At 48.3% G+C, this 27,353-nt stretch overlaps 1 protein-coding gene across 9 annotated transcripts in view; it reads left to right on the top strand.

Moving 5' to 3' along the window:
* Positions 1-304: 304 nt before the first annotated feature.
* The window catches only part of SEPTIN6 (septin 6), a gene marked incomplete at its 5' end in the record, with an annotated part of 66,413 nt that continues 39,364 nt past the window's right edge, over positions 305-27,353 (top strand). For 6 of the 9 annotated variants that reach the window (XM_082681577.1, XM_082681572.1, XM_082681573.1 and 3 more), the window contains 3 exons: positions 305-410; positions 14,161-14,275; positions 21,622-21,817. In XM_082681577.1, coding sequence (XP_082537703.1) covers positions 381-410; positions 14,161-14,275; positions 21,622-21,817 — 341 coding nt within the window. Of the gene's footprint in view, positions 411-6,115; positions 6,176-14,160; positions 14,276-21,621; positions 21,818-27,353 lie in introns of those variants that run through there. The other 3 variants (XM_082681578.1, XM_082681579.1, XM_082681576.1) reach the window with 1 other exon arrangement.

The following is a 27,353-nucleotide window of genomic DNA, read 5'->3' as shown; positions in this document are numbered from 1 at the left end:
CAGCAGAGGTCGGGACGTACCACGGAGCCCAGTGGCGAGGGGGAGGGCAGAGGACGTGGTCACCGAGGGGAGCCCCCGCCCCCCTTCGCAAAGGCCTACAACTGAGGCTGCAGGGAGAGCCGGAACTAGGCTCGCGGGAGAGGAAAGCGGCGCGTTAAATCCGCCCCCTTCCCGCACCCCACTTCCGAGGGGGTGGGCGATAGAGGAGAGGTTGGAGCCGCGGTGAGGGGGCCCCTCCCTTGCACCTCCCCCCACCGGACTTGGTCGCGCCCGAAGTGTAACACTTTCTCTTTGTCGGAGGAGCTCAACGGTTTGCTGTAGCTCGTGCTGAAGCTCCCGTTGCGGAGGCGCCGGTGGCAGCCCTGGCGGAGGCAGGAGCGATGGCAGCGACCGATATAGCTCGCCAGGCGGTGAGTGCGGGGCGTGGGTGCCAGCGCCGGGGCCGGGGGCCTCGGAAGGGCCGAGGGGACCTGGCCGCCGCCACCTCCACCGCGAGGAGGGCAGTGGGCAGCGTCCAGGAGCCAAGGCGCGGGGTCAGCGACTCAGTCCCCTAGCCTCCCGTCCCCCAGAACCGTGGTGGCTGGCGTGCGGGTGGGGGGCCTGGTCCGGGTTGCGGGCCAGCGACTGAACTTGCATTGCCCAAGAGCTGCAGTCGGCGCCGCCGCCTCCCTGGCTGCAGCTGCGGCCCCGCCGCTGGGGCGTTGCCGAATGAATGGCCGCACTGGCCGCCAAGCCCTCCGGGTCCCGGCACGCTGGCCTCGCTCCCTCCGGCTGCCGGGCCGCGCCCCTGCGCCCCGCAGCCCGCCGGGACCCGGGCCTCCTCAGCCAGAGGGGCTCGGGGCTGGGGTGAGCCTGGGGCAGGAGGCGGCGAGTGGTGAGGGGGGCGGGGAGGTGACTGGCTGGGGTAGGGTTTCTCCATATGCATTACATATGTGACTGCGTCTGTGTGTGTATCACTGTGTGCGTATGAGTGCACGCGCGCGCGCTCCTGCCTCCCCGGGCGGGCGGCGGTGCCCGGCTTGTCTGTGACCCTAGATGAGTCCGCCAGTTTCTTGGAGTGTGCTCGCCTCTCTGGTGCTTGTCCCTGTGTCCGGACGCTTCTCTCGCCGTCTGCTTGTGCTGTGTGCCTCTGGGTCCCATTTGTGCGTTTTGTGGGGTGCAGTCTGCTGGCCTGTAGGTGGTTGGCTGCGTACTTTGGCGTGTTTCTGAGCACCTGACCAGGGTTTTGCGGGCCTCTGGGCAGGGGGATCTGTCTCCGGTGCGTGTTCAGTGTAACTGGCTTGTGTGCCAAAACCTGTGGAGCTGGCTTCTTGTTATGGGGACTAAGGAAAATCAGTGCGACGCTTGCAAAAGCGGTGCCCTCTCTCTCTTTTTGTTGGCAGCCGACTCTGGAAAAAAAAAAATCTTCATTTAACGAACTGAAGTTTTCCAGACTGGGATGTGCAGAGAAATTACACTGAAGTGACCCGGGGCTCCATGTTTGTTTTTTTAGACCAGAAGTTTCGTTGCCAAGGGAGGGGATGATTCCATTTGAGGGAACAACCTAGCCTTTCTATTCATCCATGGGTATCTGGGATTTTAATAAGCCCACAATTACCAGCACCCTGAGGTGAGGAAGGAGAGTGAAGTAGAGGAAGGTCAGATCCCATGACACTACACACACACACACTACACACACACACACACACACACACACACACACACACACACACACACACACACACACACACACACACACACACACACACACACACACACACACACACACACACACACACACACCCTAAACCTTGTGGCTTACTTATTTAAGGAAATACTCCATGCAATGCAATTTCAGTGCAAAAAATATACATAGCCTCTAGGTATTTGGTGTAATTGAAACTGATTTGTTTTCAAAATCTGAATCCAGAGTCTGATAGCATTTCCTCTCCAGGAAATGGATACATTTATTCCATCCTCTTGTTCTTGTTTGGAAGGGCAAGGTGATTTCTTTGGAACCTCCCCCACCCCCCTGAAAGACCCCAGCATGGAGCTCCTTATGCAGTCATGATGTGGAAGGACCAGCAGAAGATGGGAGGCAGTGCTCTGTGATAATGGAATTTGAGAGAATTCTCTTCTCCCCAAGATTGGCACTGTAATATGTATTGCTTTAGTGTTTTGAGGGTTCCCAGAGTACCTTTCTGCTCCTCCATTATCTGCATTTTAGAGATGGCATGCCTTAAGTAGAGGACTTAGTCTCCTGGATTACACTTGCTCCATCCTTAGTGACCAAGAAGGACACTAGTGATTTTTCTTGTCAGCTAATTAATTTGCATCGACCTGCCCATACTCTCTCACCAGTCCCCCTAACCTGAATTAAGATTGCAGGGCCGATGTAGCAAAGGGGAACATTCCAGAAGGTTGTGTTTCACCTCCGGCAACCCAGAGATCCCCTTTGTTCTGCAAATGGAGGTGGGGGCGATTTAGGGCCACTTGGTTTGCTTTGGTTGTTTCCAGTTTGCTCTGGCGGGCCTTGCCCTACTGTATGATGAAGAACATAATTGTATGCCAGATTCTGAAGCTGAAAGAGCAGCCCGAGCACTTGAGACCTTGTTATGGTGATAAATGGGTTTCTGGGAAAACTGACGTCACTCTCCATGCCCCCCTCCCCCAGCCAGTGAAGCCCTTGTTTATGTGTCATTTGTCTCTCTGCCTGCCTTTGTGTCTGCAAGAAGTTGTAATTCACCGGGGGAAGATGGAATTAACTCGGGAGGCCTTTGGACGTCTGGCTGCTGATTGTTTCTTCCTGGGAACGAGTATCCAGGATTTGGGAAAAGAAGACTGGAGACTAAACCTAAGTGTGCCTGGCTTAGGAGTTCTTTTTAATGAGCTCTGAGACATGGTGCCCTGCAAGTAGTGCTCTGGTGTGTGTGTGAGGGACGGGCTGTCCTTTCCAGAGTCAGTTGAGGGTCACTGGCTTGTAAGGTAACATCATTAGTGACAAAAACAGACCTTAGAGTTGCTGGATAGGATCCTTATTTGGGCATGCATGCAACTTGGAAGTTCAGCTTTTGTGTACATAATACAATCCCATCCCATCTGAATGAACACCACAAAGATTCTGTAGGACAAAACTGTTTCTTCATCATGTCCACAAGTGTTTATTTGATTAACTGCTAAGTGTCCAGCACTATGGCTGGCTCCGGTCAACTATACCAGAAAAAAGTAGTAGACACAGTTCTTGGCTTTTACGCTTATTGCAGTCTAGTTGGAGAGGCAAATTGTGGACACGGTGAAATAATTAGAGAACTATAGAAGATTCTTGGGATGTTTCCATCCCCAACCCCTGCCTGTGAGGTGGCTTGGGCTGCTGTTAATATATACTCTGAGAGGTTCCATGACTTGTCCAAGGTAACTTGGCAAGGCACGGTGCAGCCAGGTAATGGTCTTTCTCCCTAAAGAAAGAGCTTGCAGGGCCTAACGCTGCCCTAGCTGTGCTGGTCCTGGGGCAACTGTCCCGGGGCAGCTATCCCAAGGCAACCGCCTATAGGTGGCTGCACTCTGGTCTTGCTATCAAATGACACTTAACCTTGATTCCCATTGAAGTGCCCTGCCTCAGCCATCTCCCCACCTCGCACTAAAAGTCATATGGTGCCCCAAGCAGGGAGAGGAAAACCCCAATATCCACCCATACCTCTACTGTGAATACAGCACTGAAGAAAATTTGCATGGCCCCAAATATTAAAAATTCTTGAATCTAGGTCGTGGGTATATGAATGATCATTGTACTATTTTCCAACTTTTCTGTGTGTTTGAGACTTTTCAAAATTAAAAGTTGGAGGGAAATTACAATGTCCGCCCTCCTCCCCACAAATGCACATGGCCCCTGCCCTCAGGGAGTTTACAGTCTAGTAGTGGAGGCAGACACAAATAATTATAATTATCTTTGTGATGTGCTGCAGAGGAGTGCTACTGCCCGCTAGGATAATTCATTACAAGGGGACCTGATCCAGCAGCGGACAGGGGCGGTGGGTGACAGGAAAGGCTTGCTGAGGGTTTTAACTAGGAAAAGGGTAGGTGTGAAGATGGGTGAGATCTCACTTCTGCTCCCAGGCTGGGTACATTTCGTTTGTTAATTCACACACTTTTATTTTCATTCATTCCTTCAACATGTGTTTATTGGGCACCGACTCTGCCAGGCCCTGTGCCAGGTGCTGGGGATATAGTGGTGGCCACGGCACACACGACAGCCCTCTCAGAGCTTCCCCGTGAGAGGCCGGTATAAGCCCCATTTCCTCTTCATATCCTAAAACCTGGAAATGTGAGTGTTCGCGGCATTCTTATTACAAAACTGCATTACAGCCGAGTGATTTGTCTGTATAGTATAATGAGATTTTGATCTGCAGTCATGTGCACAGCATTTACTTTGTAGAGTCTCTGCTGTAAATTTTCTATTAATTGCTGGCTTTGTTACCTAGTATGGCACCTCCCTTTTTGTGCTGTAAGGGAGCGAACCCGTTGCATTAGCCTTAGCAAAACTAATTAGAAAGATAAGTCCCCTGGATAAAGGTATTCCAGAACTAAATAGAACTGATTTCTGGACTTGCATGGGTTTCTGGATTATCGGAGCCTTGGTTTTGTATTATCGTGCGCAATTGAGGAGCGCTTTCAGTTGCATTTATGTTAAAACCACATTCCAGAAAGAAAGAGACAGAGAAAAGAAAAGAAAGAAAAAGAATACCATAGATAAGTGTAACATGTCTCTTTCAACGATCTCAAAACGCTTCCATCTGTATGATTTCATTTTCCCCAGCAGCTTCCTGGATGAGTATTACTGTTCTTTTCATTTTATGGGTTCAGGAAAACCAAATGACTTAGTCCGAAGTGTTACTGCTGGTCAGTGGATGAAGCAATGAAACACCTTCCAGATGACACAGATTCGTTGTTTTTTTTTTCAGATTCGTTTTTATATTAAAAAAACTCTGGCCTTTTCATCATGTTTCCAAGAAATAAAAATCCTGCCATGTCCCCTCTTCCCCCTCTTTTCACTGCGACCCCCCCACCCCCACCTCAGTATACTCATGGAGGTTGAGAAGAGTATACTTGGGTGCTTTGAAGACTCTCTGATGTTAAAAAAGATTCTCAGCTTAAACCCCAGATAGCACAGTCATGGCTATGTGGGCTTTCTTCCTTCCTTCCTCCCCTCCCTCCCCTCCCCTCCCTCCCCTCCCTCCCTCCCTTCCTTCCCCTTCCTTCCCTCCCCTCCCTCCTCCTCCCTCCCTTCCTTCCTTTCCTTCCTTCCTTCCTTCCTTCCTTCCTTCGTCCCTCCCCTCCTCTCCCTCTCCTCCCCTCCCTCCCTCCCTTCCTTGCCCTCCCTTCCCTCCCCTCCCTCCTCCTCCCTCCCTTCCTTCCTTTCCTTCCTTCCTTCCTTCCTTCCTTCCCTCCCCTCCTCTCCCTCTCCTCCCCTCCCTCCCTCCCTTCCTTTCCTTCCTTCCTTCCTTCCTTCCTTCCTTCGTCCCTCCCCTCCTCTCCCTCTCCTCCCCTCCCTCCCTCCCTCCCTTCCTTCCTTCCCTCCCCTCCCCTCCCTCCCTCCCTCCCTTCCTTTCTTCCTTCCTTTCTTTCTTTCTTTCCCATACTTTAAATAAAAATCTTGGAGCCACCAGCCACGTAATGATGGATTATTTTAAGTAACAACTGGAGGAGGCGCGCAGAATAAATTTGAAACACAGACCCTTCCTCCTCGGTGTGGCAGGAGGAGGCTTCTGCTGCCTGCACAGGGGAAGGACCACATGCTCGGGAGGGGGAGATAACGTTCCAGCTTCTGCAGTGTCTTCTCATTAGAGGCAGCCATCTGCTGAATTATGCAGCACGCTCTCCGCTGGCCCTGCAGTGGGGTCATCCCTTCCACTCACTTAAAGGTGACTGGGCGAAAGATTCACGGGCCTTCTCGGGGACAGGACCCAGGGCTCAGGTTTCTCCTGCCAGGGCCCTCTCGGGAGCAGAGCTCTGCGCTTTCACGGCCCTGATGAGGTGTGAGGTCGTGTTCAGTTTCCTTTCGCAGCAGAGGCCCCCAGCTCTGAGCACTGGCGCTGAGGCAGGAACTGAGTTTTTTCAGATCCCCTTTAAATGAGACCAGATGGAGGCAGAGGCAAATTCAGGCTCCCCAGAGGACAGCTGGGCGTTCATCCAGAGGCCTGTGAGTAAACCTTTTTCTTTTTTCTCTTTTTAACAGATTGGAGATAACAATGACCAGAACACCTAGGAAACTCTAAATGGCCTGATTTGAAGGGAATCTGTCAGGCCTTTGTGGGAAAGTTGACCCACCCTGGGCAAGGGTCACCCCTGGCTGAGGTGGAGCTATTTCACCTAGAATCTGGCTGGCTGGGTTCGGTAGCCCTGGGGCTCTTGAGCAGAGGCCAGGCTGAGGCTCAGGCTTGAGTCAGCAGTGAAGGAAATAGGAGCTAGAGGTGGGAGAGAAGATGCAGAAGAGGGGCACCAGAGTCTCCTGGCCTCCACCGCCTCAGTTACCTTGTGTGGGCCAGAGGCGCCTTGGTGAGCCCACGGGCTTCTGGGTCATTTTCCATGACCCTTCTCCTCCCGACTGGCATCAGCCACAAGCCCAATGTCCCAGAATTCTAGCAGCAGAAAGAAATCTATGCGCCACTTGAGTCAGCTTTTCCATTTGAGAGCGGCGGTCTGCTTGACAGGGCCCTGGGTCCCAGCACCACTCTCTGCCACTAAATCACTCTGTGACTCGGGACAAGTCACTTCCTGCCTCTGAGTCTCTGTTTCCCTTTTTGTCAAATGCGCGGGTTGGATTAGGTGATCCGTAAGGGTGTTTCCAGCTCTGACATGGTACACTTCTTGTGTTTCCTCCAGCCTGATTTCTTTTAGGTCCTTGCCTGCTTCTGCTTCTGCTTCCAAACGAGGTGGCGGAATTTAACTCCACCCCTTCCCTGCTTTGACTCCTTGAGCTGGGTGGGGAGACGGCTGTAGAGAAAGCAAGTCTGTGCTTTTAGCTCAGCAGGGTCTCTGGAACTGGAATAGAAACAAACAACCCTTCGCATATTGTCTGTCCGTCCGTGTAGGTGTATATAGCTATTGACTTCCTATAAAGGTACGTGACAGCTGAATTTTTGTCTGTTGAATCCCCTTTTACATGCACTAGGAGAGCTGGCTATCTAATAGAATCCTGCTGTGAATCCTTCTATAGAATGAAAAGCCACTCTGGAATTGATCCGGTGTATTAAAATCCAGAGTTCCATCTATTGGATTTGCCAAAACTGGGCCTTCTCCCTGTATGGTGAGGATGGTTTCCTTTGTGCTTCGTCAGGATCCCCTAAGCTGCTCCCCCACTGAAAGGTACTGGGGCCCCTAAGGGGTGCTGCTAGCTTTGGCAGGTTTTATTTCTCCTCCGAAAGGCCCCCAGATTTCTCTCTCCCAGTTCAGGGCATCGCTACTACTGTCAGTTTCCTCTCAGCTCAGCTTAATTGGAGCCAGGGAAATCGTGACGTTTGATGTGTTAGGCATACTGGAGTTGTTGTTGTTTTAACCTCTGGGAACTTAGCAGTGCTCTTGTGGTTCTTATGGCTGATAATATGGGATAATAAGTGGCATTCACTCCCTTGGTAACACCGGAGGTAACAGATAGGGCTATCATCCACCTGATTGTTTCAGCAAGACTTTTAGCTGCATGTTTCAGGGTATGTGATTTGACTTTGACTTCTGGTTCACATGAATCTTTATAAGAATAAGGCATACTGTATAATAATGTTATATTGCATATAAATATGTTATAATAAGAAGAATAATAAGGTTTTATTGTGTTATTGGGAAAATAAATGTTTTATATACAATAAAACTGCCAGAAAGCTGAATACTTCACCAAATTTTCTGGTTATCTGTACATAAAGCAACTTTTTGGCTCTAACTAAAGATTTTGCTAAAATATCTGAGGCCACTTTCCTGCCTAGGAAAGTATCATCATAGAATCTTAAAAAAATAATATTTTAATTCTGATTATAAAAGTAAAATATGGGGCTTCCCTGGTGGCGCAGTGGTTGAGAGTCCGCCTGCCGATGCAGGGGACACGGGTTCGTGCCCCGGTCCGGGAAGATCCCACATGCCGCGGAGCGGCTGGGCCCGTGAGCCATGGCCGCTAAGCCTGCGCGTCCGGAGCCTGTGCTCCGCAATGGGAGAGGCCACAATAGTGAGAGGCCCGCGTACCACAAAAAAAAAAAAAAAAGGTAAAATATGCCTACTGTAGAAAATTTGGAACAGAAAAGCAGCAGCTCCTACAACCCCTCCAAGCCAAAAGCAACCATTCTCACCATTTTGGTATATATTCTTCCAAGTTTTTAAAAATGCATGCATACTTTTTTTCCTCATGATTGGGATGATCTTGTATACACAGTTTTTTATCTAACAGTATTTGGTGATCATTTTCCTATGCCATTAAATATTCTTAGAATATGTTTTTATCAGCTGTTTAATATTCCATCATGCATCATTGAACTATTCATTGAGTTTGAGCGTCCTGAAGATTTGCAGGGTCTCTCAGAGATTGATAGTCAGAGCTGGGGAGGGAGATAGAGGAAGGGAAGGTGTGAGAGATCGGGCCCACCAGTAAGTGACACATGGGGCTGCCGGAGATAATCCTATTTCAGTGTTTCTGTCCTTTCCTAGCATCTTTGTGCCAAGGCCAGAGGAGAAAGTTAAGGACAAGCCCGGTCTTTGGCCATGAGTTCCAAACTTTTTGTTTTGATCTTGTCCTTCAGAATGACAGCTACTAACTTGGCCACCCCGGTTTTAAACGGAGGCCAGAAATTCTCCGTCGACACAGATGCGCCCTCGGTTTCCGGAGGCTTCCTACATGGCTTGCGTCCTGTGCCACAAAGGTTGGAAGGGGGGAGGGGGGCAGGGGTTGCCCACTTGGGTGCTTATGGGACCCTTTATTTTCAGAATCACAGAAAGGGGAAAACGATGCACAGCTGGAACTGCCCTCACTCGTACTTCATAACACGAACCTCCGACTATTCAATTAAAACGCGCAATCGGTGTGTCCTCGGGGGAGGAGGCGGAAGAGAAAGCGTTGTTTCTGCCTGTGATATGAAATGTGGTATATAACGTATTTCAAGACCGCAGGTGACTGCAGATGAGGAGAAAACAGGAAACGTAATTGGGGAGGGGAGTGGGGCCTCTCCCAGTTCTCAGGAGCACGCTTTCATTTTTGCCTGCCTTTTAGCTCCTCTCAGACGCTGCAGCCTAATTACCCCTGCTGCAAAGCTGAACCAGAACTCGCTTTTCGTGTATTAAAAATGGTTTTTAAATTACACAGGTAATGTGTGAATACATTCATGCTGTAAAAGAATCAAACAATGCAGAAGCACACTGACTACCCCCCGAGGAAGCCCCTAGTTCCAGTCCCCTCCCCTGAGGTACCCTGAGTTCTAGGTGTGGTGGGTGCCTTTTTAGTCCCCTTTCTCTCACATACATTTAAGTGCAAATACACGCAGAGGTTTTTTTTGCATATATGGCCTCATACTGTGCTTATTGTTCTGCAGTTTCTTTTTTTCTATATTATAATATGTCTTGGAGATATTCCGATCAGTACTGCATTCTTTTTTTAAATTATCAGACCTACTGCATTCTTTTTTTAAATTATTATTGGAGTATAGTTGATTTATAATGTTGCGTTAGATTCAGGTGTACAGCGAATGAATCAGTTATACATACACTTATATCCACTCTCTTTTAGATTCTTTTCCTATATAGGCCATTACAGAGTATTGAGTAGAGTTCCCTGTGCTATACAGCAGGGCTTTATTAGTTAACTATTTTATATATAGTAGTGTGTATATGTCCATCCCAGTCTCCCAATATATCCCTCCCCGCCCTTACCCCCTGGTAACCATTAGTTTGTTTTCTACCTCTGTGACTCTGTTTCTAGATCTACTGCATTCTTCTTAATGGCTGAGGAATATTCCAGAATATGCACGTACCATAATTTAGTTAACTGGTTTTTCTGTCACAACATATGAAACACCCGAACGAACTTTTTGGCCAACCTAATATTTTTTTCCCATTGTCGGACATTTAGGTTTTTTTTTCTAGGTTTTCAGTATTATAAATAATTCTGTAATGAGTTTCCTTGTACTGTACGTGGACCTTTGTACAGGCATGTGAGTCTCTGTAGAGCAGATCCCGAGGGGAGGTTGCAGGTCACGGGAGGTGGGCCATTTAACATTTTGGTGGCTGTGACCTTTCTAGCCTCTCAGTTCAAAGCGTCAAACGTGGCACCACCTGCTACTCAAGATGATAACTTAAGGTTTTAGTGTCAGACGTCCTGGGCCAAGTTGCCAGTTCCATCTCCTTTTGTGCACTTTGTAATCCAGGGAACATTCAATTGACTGCAATCAAAGCAGTCAGGACCTCAATTAATCAGGCCACGTTAAGGAGAAAGAGGAAAGAGATAAGCTATCGGAGGTTTAGAGAGGGAAGAGGGAAGAAACTTCCAGGGGCTGTCCAGGGGTCAGTGTCCATTCAGCGCAGTGTCCTGTCGTTTTCACCATTACGTATTTACCTCTGAACAATGAGGACTGATGTTCATAACGGTGACCTTGACATCTTCTAAGATTCATCAAAGCAGAAGTGAATGGTGCTCGCTAGGCAGGATTTCCTAAAGCAGGAACTGCATATACAAATTCATTTTCGAAGCTTTCTCAACTACAAGGATTGAGACATACAGTTTGCTGCTTAAATCTTGATTAGCAAGAAAGACGCATTACCCAGATTCCATGTTCCCTAGTCCCCAAACCTTCCAGTTAACTTAGGTGTATTGGACACCGGGTAAAAAGATACAGAAGAAAAAAGGATTCTAAAAGTTACCAGTGGACTTTACCAAATCCAGACCAATGGTCGTTTCTCTGTAATTCTTCCTGACTTCAATCTTGGCCTCTGGTGATAGAAAACTATTGGGTCATCTCTTACTTTTCTGATCATCCCCCCACCCCTTGGAAGAATTCTCTTCATCTTCCCATTCCTTACTTGTAGGCATTGCTTATATTCAGTCCTTAATTCTTTTCTCCCTGTACTGTCTCTTGAAGAACACATCCAGTTTCATACCTCTCACTGCTAAATTTATATCTCAGTCCTGAATTCTCCCTGAGCCTACAATCCCATATTGCTAAGTACTTAGTGGGTAGATGTGTCACCATAAAATCAAAACTATCTTGTTTTCTTTAGTATAGAAAATGCTTTTACAAATCCAGAAGAGAAAGACAAGCACCCATTTTAAGAAAATGGACAAAGACGTGAATAGTTAACTCGCATATACATAGACACAACACACATATGTAGTTGAACAATAAAAAAAGTTCACTCTCACCAATAAAATGCAAATGAAGTTACATGATGCCATTTTGCAGTGATTCAATTCACAATGGTTAAAAAGCCTCAAACTCAGTGCTGGTCTAAGTATGTGTAAACAGACACTCTCGCATACTGGCGTTAGAAATAGACATTTGTAATATTCTCTGTTGAACGATTTCTCAGTGTGTACCAAAGTCTTTCCAATGTGTGTGGCCTTGCACCCAGCAGGCTTTAATTCTAGGAATTTAGCTTAAGGAAATAATCAGAGACTATGCAAACCTGTAAGAACAAGAATTATTACTTATAATGTTGAAAACTTGGAAACACGCTAAATGTCTAGTAGTGGAAGACATTTCACTGGTTGAGAAAATGTGGTAAATTCCCACAATGGAATTCTATGTGGCCAAAAAAGTAATGTTTTAGAAGTATACTTAATTACTCAAGAGAACATCCATACTATATTAAGTGTCCGGTTATTAAGCCAGGTGATGAAAAGGAATATACAGGATTATCCCTATTTTGTAAACAAAAAAAAAAAGAAAAAAGTATTATATATAGACTGTAGGGAAATACATGTAAATACTAATAGTGACTGTCTCTGGAGAGTGATATTATGGGTGATTTTTATTTTCTTCTTTATAATTTTCCATATGTTCTAAAATTTCTACAGCGGACATGGATTACTCTTATAAAAAACCTGATAAGTGTAATTTTAAAATAATGACTATTTAAAACTAGAATCTTCGACTTTTCCGCTAATGCACCCTCTCCTGGCTTCCCTCTTTCTGCCCTTGGTGCCATCGATCCAATCTCCCAGGCGCAGGACCTTGCAGCCTTACAGCTTTGATTGCTCCCGCACTCTCTGCCCAGTCATTCACCGAGTCTCATCCTTTCTTTAGGACGGCTCTCAAATTTGTTCCTCCCTCCTGAGTCCCAAGTCAGATCAGTTCACTTCAAGCAGCATTTATCGTCACAGTGCCTGGCTGTCACTCTGCCAGTTCAGCATTATTGGAGTCCTCTCCTAATATGTCTTCCTGCCCCTTCTCCCGCTCTCCTCCCATCCATCAAGCGCCCTGCAGCTGGAATGATCTTTTGAAAAGACTACTTGTGTCATGGCCCTTCCTGCTCAAAACACTCAAAATGCCCCTTTTAAACCCCATTGCCTAGGGAATAAAGGCCATACTCTTTCTTCTGCTATTTAGGGCTCTCACAGCACTGGGCTAGGTGGGAGATAACTGTGGGCATGTGGGAGGTGCTTGGGTGAGACTTGACAATGAAATAAATCTTTAAGAATAAGATGTGGAGTTCTCCCCGCTGCCCTTCACTGTCTTCAGTTTGAAAATTCCCTTTCCTCATCTTTTGGCACTTGGACCAGACGCCCTGGAGCACTTGAAGTTTCATGGTGCTGAATTTGGACACAGGAAGAGGCAGCCGGGGGTGATGATATATGGCTCAGGAAACCTCAACTCTGAGTCCCTCCCAATTTCCGATGCCTGCTGAGTAGGAGACTCCATCGAGAAAGCATATTGGCTCTTAGGTTTCTGTCTCCCCTGCAGTCTTGAGGACCAAGAATGAACAGTGGGAAACTTACATCTTTTTTTTTAAAAAAATAATTAGTTAATTAATTTTTGGCTGTGTTGGGTCTTTGTTGCTGCGCGCGGGCTTTCTCTAGTTGCGGTGAGCGGGGGCTACTCTTCCTTGCGGTGCGCGGGCTTCTCATTGCGGTGGCTTCTCGTTGCGGAGCATGGGCTCTAGGTGCGCGGGCTTCAGTAGTTGTGGCATGCAGGCTCAATAGTTGTGGCTCTCAGGCTCTAGAGTGCAGGCTCAGTAGTTGTGGCACACGGGCTTAGCTGCTCCGTGGCATGTGGGATCTTCCCAGACCAGGGATCGAACCCGTGTCCCCTGCATTGGCAGGCGGATTCTTAACCACTGCGCCACCAGGGAAGCCCCTTACATCTTTTTTTGATTGCTTTGATAAAAAGATGGCGAAAAGAGTGAGGGAAAGCAAAAGGGGGTGAATGTAGCCCTGAGTGATGCAGGCCACTCATAAAACCCAGCTGTCTTCAGGTACCCCTCTGGGGCCCAGAATATACCACCCAGGACTGAATGATGGCATATGGTTGTCTGTTGAGACTACTCCACTGGAGGGTGTGGGGTGAGATATGTGAGGGTAGCAGTCTTGCCAGATGGCAGTCACGGGCATGAGGGATCTTTAGTTGTGGCATGTATGTGGGATCTAGTTCCCTGACAAGGGATCAAACCTGGGCCCCCTGCATTGGGAGCGAGGAGTCTTACCCACTGGACCACCAGGGAAGTCCCAAGAAGAGAAATTGCTTTTTGAAGTCCCTTTGTCGTATTTACTGAACACTTATACGTATTCCAGGCATTGTACTAAGCTCGTTACATGTGTTGGCATATTTGAGTCTCCCAATCATCTGTAAGGTAATATTATGTCATTTGACAGATGTGAAAGGAAACTGAGTCTCTGTGAGGAGAATTAACCCAAGGCTGGGAACCTTCTCATCCCCTGACCTCCCCCCCCGCCCTCCCACCCCTTACAAGCCGCCTCTGTAGTTTGCTGTGTCTGGAACTATGTGACGTTCATTATGGAGCCTCAAGGATGGCTGTACCCAAGAATCCATGATTTCTAAGCGAATGGGTCATTTTGCTTTGGATCAGGGACTAGCTAAGGGGAGATGGGCCCCAGTGGGTGTTAATTCCTAGCACAGAGAGCATTTGGATGGGGAAGTGAGACCCAGGTTGCTTTTAAGCACATTTTCATTTTCTCTCCTCCCTCCCCTTCCAAATTAGGGTGAAGGTTGCCGAACTGTCCCCCTGGCTGGACATGTGGGGTTCGACAGCTTGCCCGACCAACTGGTGAATCAGTCAGTCAGCCAGGGCTTCTGCTTCAACATCCTGTGCGTGGGTGAGTATTTCCATAGCAGGAAATTCTATTACAGAATATGGATCCTTAATGGCTGGGTGTGGCTCTGCAGGTCATTAGGTTCAATAGTGTGTCATTCTGATCTATTTGCAGGAATTTTTCTGCCCCTCTTCTTCTTTTGTCCCTCTGCTTGTTTTGGTGAGCAGCTGGCTGTAGTTACATTTTTCCCTGCCCAGACCAGAATGCGGGGCCATACCTTGGGGGGAGTTGAGCTGCGTGACACCCAGTGGAAATTCTGTAAGGGAGCTGGCTGGCTCAGCTACTCTTATCAGGTTTGTTCTGACTGCAGAAAATAGGAGCCAGGGCAGAATTGGGAGGGAGGTAATGGCTGTGGAAAGATGCCTGCTTACCAGCTGTGGGCAGTGGGTTGGGTCTGTCTGTTTCCTCTGCAGCCCTGCTGTGCTTGGTACAGTTTGAGCTCTGTGCAGGCACCACACAGCTGTGTGCCAAGTTCTTTTTATTCCCTTTAAGTGTATCTGTGCCTGGACCTTTAGTCTCAAGTGTGGGAACCATGTCTTAGTCACCTCTACTGTGCTAATTACAGCACAAAGAGAGTTCAATAATGTATGTGAAATGAACGCATGAATTATCCCCGCAGGAACCACTCACTACATTTCTCAAACACTTTCCCATGTTAACAGTTTGGGTCCTTACTAGGACTCTGGGAAGTGAACAGACCAAGTGGCATTCATATCCTCATGGAACAGACGGAGACCAAGAAACTCGGGCGGGGGGGATAAGGGACTTAGCTGAGGAAACACAGAATAAGTGGCAGAGCCATGACAGGGACCCAGGTCTGCCTGACCCTTTGTCCCTCCCACTGCTTTGGTAACCGCTGCCAGAGACATCTCTTGAGAATGCAGAGGCACTTTGGAAACTGTCAAGCACTAGTCAAGCAAGTCTCAGGAACAGCGGTTCCTTGACATTCTTTGAGAATCTCTCCTTAGACCTTAAATAATCCCAAATTTGCAAACACGATCACAGTGTAAAATTTTCACTATACAGTGCAGTAAGGCGTACCTGCATATTTTTAGTGACATACCTCCAAACCTTAATGATTCTATAAATACCATAATAATGGCAGTTTTCATGCCCGGTCGGAACACTCAAAACACTTTTGCTAATTGCCTTTTCCTGTTTTTGTACAGAGCATACGGGGAATTCATTCATACTGAGGGTGTGAACCACTACTGAATTGGATATTCTACTCTCTAATGTAGTCTAAAGTTCTGTTTTGTAACTAAGGTCATTCATTTTCTTGGACTCTGTTTTTTCTTCTCCCTCCCTGGCACTCCTCAGATCATTTTCTGTCGGAGAATTAGCTACACACTCGAGGACAAGTAGAGAAAACAAAGCCACTTCTAAGTATGGTTGACAGGCAGTCAGCTAGGCTCACTCACTAGTGAAATGACTCACTCTCATGCACCAGCTTTGGAACCTATGAGATGAAAATATGTGCTTCACGGATTTACATATCGTGGGCCTGAGAGTCCAGATCTAGGCTGTTAATTCTTCAGATGCCAAAAGTCTACCCATGGTTACGATGAGGTGCTATTAGGAGAGGGATACAAAATAAACAGCAGTCATGGTGATCGACGTCAAGATCGAATACCATCACGTCCAGTATTAGCACTGCCAGATCTCTCCCATCTTTGGCTGATGGCCAACTTATTTCACATAACATTTGATTACTGAAAAACTTCCACACAAACATATTGGAGTCCCTTGGCATTCCTCCCAGAGCTCCGGGTGACCTGCATTGAAGCTGAGGGGATGAGAAGTGAAGTGACAGGCCCATCCCCATCAGCCTCTCAAACCAAGTGCAATTGGGTGGGCTAGTAAAGCTTTAGGAGGGAGGCCGCATAGGTCAGGATGGCTCTCTGAGGGCGGCAGCGTAGGGTAGTTGGACATGTGGTCCACAGGCTCCCCTAGGGCCCGGAGGAAGAGGCAGCCAAGCTCAAGGCAAAGTGAGTGGGAGAAATATTTCTTTATTTCTTTATTATTTATTTTTATTTTTGGCTGCGTTGAGTCTCCGTTGCTGCGCGCGGACTTTCTCTAGTTGCCGCGAGTGGGAGCTACTCTTCATCGTGGTGTGCAGGCTTCTCGTTGCGGTGGCGTCTCTTGTTGTGGAGCACGGGCTCTAGGCGTGCAGGCTTCAGTAGTTGCGGCTCGCAGGCTCAGTAGCTGTGGCTCGCGGGCTCAGTAGCTGTGGCGCACGGGCTTAGTTGCTCTGCGGCATGTGGGATCTTCCCGGACCAGGGGTGGAACCCGTGTCCCCTGCATTGGCAGGCGGATTCTTAACCACCGCACCACCAGGGAAGTCCCAAGTGGGAGAAATAGTAAACCCCTACCCACCCAGGCATCGTACATATGCAGCTGCTTCACTGTGCACCTGCGGGCATGGAGTCGCTCAACTGCCCAGGACAGACCCTCCAAGAGGGGAAGGGTAGAAAGGAGACCCTCACACCCAAGGAGTCACCTCCTCTTTCTCTCTCTACTTATGAAGTTTCAGGAAACGGCTGCTCTAATAGCTCCCCTCTTAGCCGTGCAGGTGCACCCCTTGGATGCACCCGCCCAGGCTGGTTAACTGCACTCCCCATCCCTGATCCAGAAAAGCCTGCAACTCATGCATCCCCCGCTCTGGCTGGGCTCAGAAGCCTGTCATTGCTCTGAACCCACAATTTGGGCCAAAGTCACAGGTGGCTTACGGTGGCTCTAAGGCTGCAATCTCAGCCCAGCCGTGGGACTGGGTAGCGTCACCGACGTGGCGAAGGATCCATAGCTTGGCTGCTGAAGGTGGTCATTTCTCTCGCAGGACCTTCAGCGACCATACTTTCATGCCTACTGCCTGTGCATAACCGTCAGCTTTACTCCCTTAATGACGATTATAAAACGGTTCTGTTTGGGCATAGAATATGTTTCCCCAAAGGATTTTCTTTTCTTTTCCGATAGGGCATTTTAAGTGTAAAATTATGGTAACACTGGCTTTGGTTATTAACAGAGATCTAGAATATTTTTATCACCGTATTGTTTATTGTGGTGCATAAGTGCGCATGTGCATGCTGGCATGGAGAGGGAGAATTTTTATGAATCAAGAGCGTAATTTATACATAAGGGCACTGATGATGACACCTACGATCATTATTTTTAGAGGGCCAGGCACATGGGTGTGAGCACATTATGGCTCCTCTCCAACAGACGCTATGGTTGACAGTAATTACCGAGTGGGCTGAGGTCCCCCTCCTGTTCTAAACAGTCTACTAGCCCACTCCCAGTCTACTAGCTTAGCTTTGGAAATCACTCGGATCCCAGGATTCTAGATATAGCACAGGAGGCGTTGGAGGAACGACTAGAGTCAGCAGTGCAAACGTTCTGCTGGGAAAGAGCCCCAAAGAGACTCAGCCCGCGGAATGTGCCAGCAACAGAGAATGCCTGACGAGCGCGAAGGGTCATAAGGCTAATATTTACTTTGAAACTGCTCAGGATTCCAGGCTCAACTAGGCTCTGTTGAACTTGGAAAAACAAAACATACAAGAGAAGCAGGATTGAGGCTCAGTGCAGGAGGAGGGGAAGGGCAGCTAGCATTCTCTCAGGGTTAGGGAGCGATGGTTTCATCTCTCCATCTCTGGGAGAGGCAGCCGTCCACCTGTCTGAGACAGGCTGCCAGCGGTGGTGTGCTGGTCAGCGTCAAACCACCCACTCTCAGGAGAAAAGTTGCTGTGGTTTGTAGCATTTACCAATTTTTGTGCTGTCATTATTCCCACCATAGCTGGTTTTAAGCTGCCAACATGACATCACTACACATGGGCTTGGGAAGAACTGCAGGAAGCCGGGCGAGCTGGCTCCAGCACACCCCTGTTTGCTAGGTCTCTGCAAGATCAGGAAGAAGTAGAGGGCAAGGTCACAGAGCCAGGCAGGACCTTGTCCCCATCCATAGGCTCCCTTGGCCAACAGGAGTTCCTGGAGAGTTCCCTTTTGGACACCTTCCGGTTGAACTCAGAGACGTTTCTCTTGGTTTATTCCAACATTCGGAGCCGGAAGAGACTAGCTCCTGATCATTGCTGTATCCCCGGCTCCTAAACCTGTGCCTGGCTCCTATTAAAGGTTCTAAATATTTGTCGAATGACTGAATGAAACAACATATCACACCTATGGGACACACTAGAACATGCATGGGCTCCAGTGTCAGACTGCCTGCGGTCAAATGCTGGCATTGCCACATACTACTTTTGTGACCCTGGGCCAGTTTCTTCCTCCACATTTTATAGATGAGGAACGTGACGTGCAGAGAGACTGAAGAGCAGGGGCACATTCACACAGCTAGGAAGTGGCTCGGTTAATCCATCTGTAAATTAAGGACAAATAGTAGTATTATCTAATACACAGTCTTACTTTAGGGAATAAATAAGGGAATATATGTAAGGTATTTACAGTGGTGCCCACGTAGTAAGTGCTCCAGGAGCAATAGCTGTTACTATTACTACTCAAACCTGCTCATTTTATGGAAAAAGAGACTGGAGTCCAGAGAAGGGGAAGGGCTAGGCTTAGGTCAACCTGCCTGGGACTCTGCATTTCATCACTTGCAAGGACTTAATTGCACAAGGTACCAGAGGATGCAAATGTTAACAGCAGATGAGGAAAAGGGCTTAAGCTTTTCTTTGTCACAGTGGTTTTGAACTCCCGGTAGAGAGGTCAACATCAGACTAGCCCAGGGAGTATAGCTTGAAAAAGCAGATTTCATATTGCATGTTTTAAATTGAATTCTTTTTTAAAAAGCTGGTGTTTCCGGGATCCTATCTACATTAAGTCAAGTGAGAGGAAATCCTCTGGGCTGGTGGAGATGACTTAAAAACGGTTAAGAAACCCCACTGTACACTCTGAGGAGGGAGGAGGAGAGAGAAATTGACCCCTCGGGACTGTTCAGGTTTCCTGCTGGAATCTAATTGCCAAGTCCCTACCTTCCTGCAGGGGTGTGGAATCTGCTGACCTGATCTGAGTTGAGCCGAGAGTGGCTCCCCTCCCCCGCTCAGTACCGGGCCCAGGACAACATCCCAGGCTCAGGCTGGGTCTGTGGCAGCCATCCAGAGAGAGAGAACTCCCACCCCTTCCCGCCCCCAGGCTCCACATTGATGGAAAACTGGAACGGGACAAGCACACTTGATTTTCTGCCCTCTTCTCATGCTGCATTTATCACAATTCCCTAGACACCCGCCGGGTCTTTTCTTCCAGACACTCATCATTGAGCATCTAATTTCCACAGCCCTTTTGCACTGGCAGGCGTCCGGGTGGTCATTTTCTCCGTTGCCCTGCCCTGCCCGGCCCACCCGGCCTGCCTTTCTACAGCTGCGCAAACAGGGCGGGCCCTTCCCTCTGTGGTACTGCTCCTGAGGCCTCTGTGTGAGCCTCTTGCTAGGCGCTCCGGGGAGTACCAGAAGTTGCCCATCCCCTGCCCTCTGGGAAGTCTTAGGATCAGGGAGTCAGGGAGCCAGCTCTGGGTGCTGGGGAGTCAGGGCCCGCCACGATCTAGGAGCTGCGGGGCGTTCAGCAAAGAGCTCACAGAACGGGAGAGAGGGTCTGAAAGTGGGGATGTACATGGACACTGTATTAGGCACGGACAAAGACCGGCGAAAATGTAGCTTAAGCTTCAGCGCCCAGAGGGAAGGCGAGTTAGGGAGAGGCAGCCACCCTGTGTTCCCGTTTCAGAGGTGCCGGCCCCTTTGCAGTGGAGCGGCACCGCACCTTGGGTGGGGAGGGGGGCGATTTCTTCCGTTGCTTAGCCAAGTCTGCCACTTCCCATGGCAGCCAAGTCTGCCACTTCCCACCTCACCAAGTTTTTCTGGGGACCCAAATACTTCCTGTCCCTTTAGGGAGGGAGAAAAGGGCCTCTTCTGGGAGAGTCTTTGCTGCTAGTAGGTATAACAGGCCCTGGCTGGAAGCAGGATCTGTGTGAGGAACCATTTCCCTGCACCCTGGCAATCAACCACATTAGTCAGACCTGGCTATGAAATCGGGCTGGGGAGCCGGGTAGCCAGGCTGAGTTGAATGTTCTCCTTGTTTTCTCTCTCTCTCACACTGATCCCTCCACATACAGAAAGCTCTCAGCATAGACAGCTATTTTTAAAAGCACCTCCTGTATTCATAGCTCATTATTCCGGATAAAAGAGGTTTGCAAGATGCAAAGCTAGACACACCCAGAGGTGGGAGGGGAGATGGACCATTTACGGTTATGGGTTGTGCAGCTCGAACCCTAGCCCTGGACTGCCCTGCAGATATGTGCTGTCGGCCACAAGAGGGGACCTTCCAGGCCAGGATTTGCCCAGGGCAAACCCACTCCCCCCATTCCCAACTGGGAAGGTGTGTCAATTCCCACATCTAAAGGGTTGTGAGCAGGGAAAGGGAGAAGAGGGGTGATGGTAGCGGAACAGCAGGGTAGCCCGGGTCTTCAAAGCGCAGTCCTTGGTTCCTGGCAGTGACTTGACATCCTTTGCGTCTCTCAGGAATAACCTCCACAAACCTTCACCAGTCCCCGCAGCCCTTCCCCGACTCGTTGCCCTGGTGCGAAAGCCAGTGGTTTTGAAATTCCAGGGGTTTAATTTATTAGTATCCAGCAGCCTGTTAGTTAAACAAACAACAGACTGGCTTGTTTGAAATTTAAAGGGAAGAATAACTTGTGGCCTGCTAAATTCCCTCTCCATTAGCTAAAAATGGTCTCCCCACTGGGATGCGTATGCGGGTGCTGTCTGGGCCTGGCTGGGAGAGGTGGGGACTGAGAGGAGAGGATACTTATTTGATGAGGGACTGCTGTCCCTTTCTTGTAAACTTGAAAATAGCCCTTAAATTTTTATTATGAAAGCTATACACGTTCCTTGTAGAAAACTTGGAAAATAGAGAAAAGCATAAAGAAAGAAGTGAAAAGCGCACATAACCCCACCACCCAGACATGACCGTTGGTAAGAGTACATTGTACGCCCTTCCAGTGTTTTTCTAGGCATAACTCTACCTCGCCATCACTGCCTTTAACACCGTTTCTTTTTCTGACTATAAAAACAATGCATACTCAATTTTCAAATAACACAAAAATATGAAGACTAAAAGAAAAATGACCCCAGTTCCACTGTCCTGAGATGACTACTGCTAATATGTTGGTGCCGTTCCTTATACTCTTTTCCACTTAACTGAGATCAAATAGTCCATGTAGTTCTACGTGCTCCTCACTTAGTGTCTTACCGTGTACATTTTCCCATGTCAGTGAATATGCATCCAAAACATGTGTAATGGCTGCGTGGTCATTGTGTGAATGCATCATAATTCATTCTTTTGTTTTTCAGGAGAGACAGGTTTGGGCAAGTCCACCCTCATGGACACCCTGTTCAACACCAAGTTCGAGGGGGAGCCAGCCACCCACACACAGCCGGGTGTCCAGCTCCAGTCCAATACATATGACCTTCAAGAAAGCAACGTGGGGCTAAAGCTCACAATTGTTAGCACAGTGGGCTTCGGGGACCAGATCAACAAGGAGGACAGGTAAGGGAGGCGGTGGGGTGGGGAGGCTACTGGGAGGCCACGGGAAGGAGCTCACCACTGGGGTCCCGCTGGACCTCTCAGATGACGCAGGCAGGCAGCAGAGAGCTCCCTAGCGCCGCCTCCGCCCAGGGTCCCCGTCTATTTCAGTGTTCTACTCCACACGCTTTGCCAAAAGCAGGCTGTTTTTCTATTCCATTCGACAGACATTTATTGAGCCAGGTACTGCCGTGCTCCAACAGTCTAAAAAGGAATGACCTTGTCTCTGCCCTTGAGGCAAAGACTCACGGGAAACCTGGTCTTAAACAAACAAGTTCCTTTGAGTGTGACCTGCTCTGTAAAGGACAGGGTACACAGAGGTAAAGGACAAGCTACAATGAGAACATGAAGGAGAGAACAGTCAGCTCCATGCAGGGAGGTCAGGGAGGCCTGCACAGAGGAGGTGCCCCTGAGCTGGCCTTTGAAGGGTGAACGATTTTGCTGGACAGACAAGGGAAGGTTGGGAACCCCATCCCGGGCAGGGACAGCTGCTTGTACAGAGGCAGAGGGATGTGGAAGACTGTGGCATGTTCTAGGGGACTGAGCTTGCTCTGTTTGGCTAGACCAGGGGTAGAGTTACTGTGAAGCTAGTGAAGCTTGTTTCAGGGCCCTCAGTTGCTCACGCACCTCCAAAGCCCTGGAACTAATTTCTAGTCATTGTGTTGTTTGATCTTTCTTGGAGGGCCCTTCAAATCGTGTAAACCTAGGGCCCCGCAATGCCTGCTGTGCCCCTGGGCCGGTGCTTGGCGTGAGCTGGGGGAAAAGTGAGGGGAGATGAGCCTGAAGAGGTAAGCAGCGACCAGATCATGGAGGGGTTTGTAGAATGTGTGGATAAGGAGCCACTGAAAAGCTTTATGAAGTAGAACGATGTAGTCGAATTGGCCTTTGAAGAGGGGGCTTTGGGATAGTATGGGATGGGCTGGAGAGCAGGAAGACCAATTAGGAGACTGTTGGACCAATTTGATCGAGGCCAGCGATGACACAGGTGCTGAGACAGGGAAGAGGAGACAGATTTGATAACTACTGAGTAGGTAGACTCAACAGGACTTGGGGGTTGGGAGGGCAAAAGAAGAACCTAGAATGAGGCTTGGATTTCTGGCTTTGGAGGGTGGACAGATGGTTGGCAGCATTCAGTAAGAGTTGCCATAAGAACCAGGTTTAAGAAGAATCAGCTCTGTTTAGGAAGTGTTGAGTTTGAGCTGCCTGCGGACCATAGAGGATAGGCAGCTGAATATGCAGGGTTAGAGGTCAGGAGAGGGTCTGCGCTGTAAACAGACTTGGGTTATCAAGGTATAGGTGATATGTTCCAGCCACAGACACACGTAAGATCATCCAAGGATTGGAGCCGAGTGAGATGAACGCTGGGCTAAAGATAAAAACCTGAGGATGTTAAGTCAGCAGATGGAGGAAAAGACATCCTGGAAAGAGACCGAGCTGGAATAAGCAGAGAGGTAGGAGGAGAGACTGGGGGTGGTTGAGAATGGTGTGCCAGTGAGGGCTGGAGTGAGGCTCAGATGAGGACGAGATGAGGGCTGGGTTGAGGGAGGGGGAGGGCGTCAGGCACCGTCTGCATTTAACTAAAAGTCACATGGTTATCACAGGTGCTCTTCACAGAAAAAGTCATTCATCATTTTGAGCAGTGCTCATCCTTTGAGGATTCCCTTGCTTCTCAGATGAACTGTATCCCAAATTCTTCTATTTCTCCCTTAAAATAACAACAGCCATACTCATTTCCTTATAATGAGTAAATATATTTAGCTCCTTAATAATTGAACTGAATTCTGTTTTCCATTTGAAATTCTAGACGAAGGACACCTCTGCTTTGTATAGGCCTGCTTATTGTGCTAATCTTGTTTGGTGGAGAATAAATTAAACCCTGGGGAAAGGGGATATTTGGGTCACAATATGAGTGATTAATCTCAGCTGCAGATGGCTCAGCATCTCGTCCATTAAATTTTTCACAGTTCTCAGTAACATATAGTCGACATATCTAACATTGGAAAACGCCTGCATAATGATGGTTTGGGAGGGCCAAACTGATAGAGCCCCTTAGAGGCTAATCTACTTCTCTTGCCCCTTAGAGGCTAACCTACTTCTCTTATATTTTTAATCTCCTTACTGTTTTTCCCGATTATAAATGTGATACGTGCTTATATCAAATAATACAAACTCGCATAAGTAAAAATGAGAAGCCTCCGGGAAATGGACTGGGGAACAGAAGTGGAGTAAGCTCCAGGGATTTGTAATAAAAAGCTGTGTTTTCTCCATTCTGACAGGGCCATGAGGACATAGATAGGTCAGTGCAGCTGCACTGAAAGAGAGCATCAGAAGGCCCTGCTTTACCCCGGGTGCAGGGGCAAACTGAGAAGAGCAGTGACGAAGGCCATATCGTGAAGGGCACCATTTGAAAGCTGCTGAAGCGAAAGGAACTCAAGAGGGAGACAGAGGACAGGCTGGAAAGGGGTGTGCTTAGGAGCTCAGGCTTTGGTCTCAGACAGACCTGGGTTCAAATCCCATCCTGCTACTTACTAGCTCAGGGATCTTGGACAAGCGTTTTGTGCTGGTCTCGGCCTATCCATAACCAATGTTGCGGCTGGACCGGCCCTTGTGGTTCTTATTATGATTGCAAGACGCCCTCAGTAATAACCGTCAGGAAACTTGGAGGGGAAAAAAGGGTTTATTACTCACAGGTTCTGGAAAGGACAAGGCACACCCGGGGCTACACAGCGAGGTCGAGGGTAGAGAAAGAGAGAGAGAGCACCTGGGCTTGGGGTTCTGCTTTCATAGGGATCGAGGGTAGGCGGCCTGTGGTTTTGCGGGCTTACTCTTTATTGGTGAATGTAAAACATAAGAGCGGGAATTTAACACGTGGGGAGAGAAAAAAACAAGTGGCCTAAATGGTCAGTTATAGAAATCCACCAATATCTTTAAAACAAGGACGCCTGGGGTGGGGGGGTGGACGGGGCTGGTTCCTTATCTTTCTGTGGCTGGCAGTGTGTTTATTCGTGATAGCTGTCCTTGAAGTAGGTGCCTTTTTGAAGTGGATGCCTCCGAAATCAAAGCTTAAATCAGACACTTGGGTTACAAAAATGCAAGTTACAACTGTCAGGGCTTACACTACAACTAGGCACTTAAATTCTTTATGCCTCAGTTTCCTGTGAAGTGGGGATGGTGATAATACTGATATCTACCCAGAGGGTCATGGGTGAGGCATACTCCACGTGTATGGCATAGGAAACGCTTAAACAGTGCCTGGCACGGGGTAACTAACGAATAGAAGATACTGTTATGATCGTGACTTTTATTGGTAGCAGAATCAAGGGAGAGTTGTATTATGTAGCATATGTGAGGGAATGATAAATAGTGTCCGGAGAGATAAAAACTGAAAAATATCCATTGGGTTTGGCAACATGAAGGTCATTAATACACTTAGGAATAATAATTCCAGGGAAATCGTGGGTAGAAACTAGATTGCCATGAGTGAATGGGAGGTAAGGAAGTAAAGGCATCAGAATAGCAAAAGGAGGGACTTCCCTGGTGGCACAGTGGTTAAGAATCCACCTGCCAGTGTGGGGGACAGGGATTCGAGCTCTGGTCCGGGAAGATACCGCATGACATGGAGCAACTAAGCCTGTGTGCCACAACTACTGGGCCTGCGCTCTAGAGCCGGAGAGCCACAACTACTGAGCCCTCGTGCCACAACGATTGAAGCCTGTGCACCTAGAGCCCGTGCTCCACAACAAGAGAAGCCACCACGATAAGAAGCCCGTGCACCACAACGAATAGTAGCCCCCGCTCGCCACAACTAGAGAAAGCCTGTGCACAGCAACGAAGACCCAATGCAGCCAAAAATAAATAAATAAATTTATTTATTTATTAAAAAAAAAGAATAGCAAACGGAACAGTTGAACAGAAAAATGAGTCCAAGATCAAATTCATGTTTCTATGGGCATTTAGCATTTGTAAGTTAGCAAGGAAAGAATGGACTATTCAAGAAAATGTGGGCTTCCCTGGTGGCGCAGTGGTTGAGAGTCTGCCTTCCGATGCAGGGGTCACGGGTTCGTGCCCCGGTCCGGGAAGATCCCACATGCGGCGGAGCGGCTGTGCCCGTGAGCCATGGCCGCTGAGCCTGCGCGTCCGGAGCCTGTGCTCCGCAACGGGAGAGGCTACAACAGTGAGATGGCCGCGTAACACAAAAAAAACAAAACAAAACAAAAAGAAAATGTGCTGGGAAAATAGGCCATCCGTTAGGAAAACATAAGATGAGACCATCCCACACAAACACCATTCACAAAAATAGATTCCAGTTGGATTAAAAACAACTTCTAAAAATATGAGGAAAAAATATAAGAGAATATTTTTATAACTTTGGGGGTAGAGAAGGCTTTTTTTAAAACATCTTTATTGGAGTGTAATTGCTTTACAATGGTGTGTTAGTTTCTGCTTTATAACCAAGTGAATCAGTTATACATATACATATGTTCCCATATTTCTTCCCTCTTGCATCTCCCTCCCTCTCACCCTCCCTATCCCACCTCTCTAGGTGGTCACAAAGCACCGAGCTGATCTCCCTGTGCTATGCGGCTGCTTCCCACTAGCTAGCTATTGTTTTTTTGTTTGTTTGTTTGTTTTGCTGTACACGGGCCTCTCACTGTTGTGGCCTCTCACATTGCGGAGCTCCGGGCGCACAGGCTCAGCGGCCATGGCTCACGAGCCTAGCCACTCCGTGGCATGTGGGATCTTCCCGGACCTGGGCACGAACCCATGTCCCCTGCATTGGCGGGCGGACTCTCAACCACTGCGCCACCAGGGAAGCCCACTAGCTATCTATTTTACGTTTGGTAGTGTATATATGTCCATGCCACTCTCTCACTTTGTCACAGCTTACCCTTCCCTCTCCCCCTATCCTCAAGTCCATTCTCTAGTAGGTCTGTGTCTTTATTCCCATCTTGCCCCTAGGTTCTTCATGACCTTCTTTCTTTTCTTAGATTCCATATATACGTGTTAGCATACAGTATTTGTTTTTCTCTTTCTGACTTACTTCACTCTGTATGACAGACTCTAGGTCCATCCACCTCACTACAAATAACTCAATTTCGTTTCTTTTTATGGCTGAGTAATATTCCATTGAATATATGTGCCACATCTTTTTTTTTAACATATTTATTGGGGTATAATTGCTTTACAATGGTGTGTTAGTTTCTGCTTTATAACAAAGTGAATCAGTTATACATATGTTCCCATATCTCTTCCCTCTTGCATCTCCCTCCCTCCCACCCTCCCTATTCCACACCTCCACGCGGTCACAAAGCACCGAGCTGATCTCCCTGTGCTATGCGGCTGCTTCCGACTAGCTATCTGTTTTACGTTTGGTAGTGTATATATGTCCATGCCTCTCTCTCGCCCTGTCACAGCTCACCCTTCCCCCTCCCCATATCCTCAAGTCCGTTCTCTAGTAGGTCTATGTCTTTATTCCTGTCTTACCCCTAGGTTCTTCATG

The sequence above is a fragment of the Grampus griseus genome (assembly GCF_964374135.1).
Source record: "Grampus griseus genome assembly, chromosome: X".
Taxonomy (NCBI): Eukaryota; Metazoa; Chordata; class Mammalia; order Artiodactyla; family Delphinidae; genus Grampus; species Grampus griseus.
The sequence above is the reverse complement of the archived record's forward strand: the minus strand, read 5'-3'. Positions and strand labels throughout refer to the sequence as shown.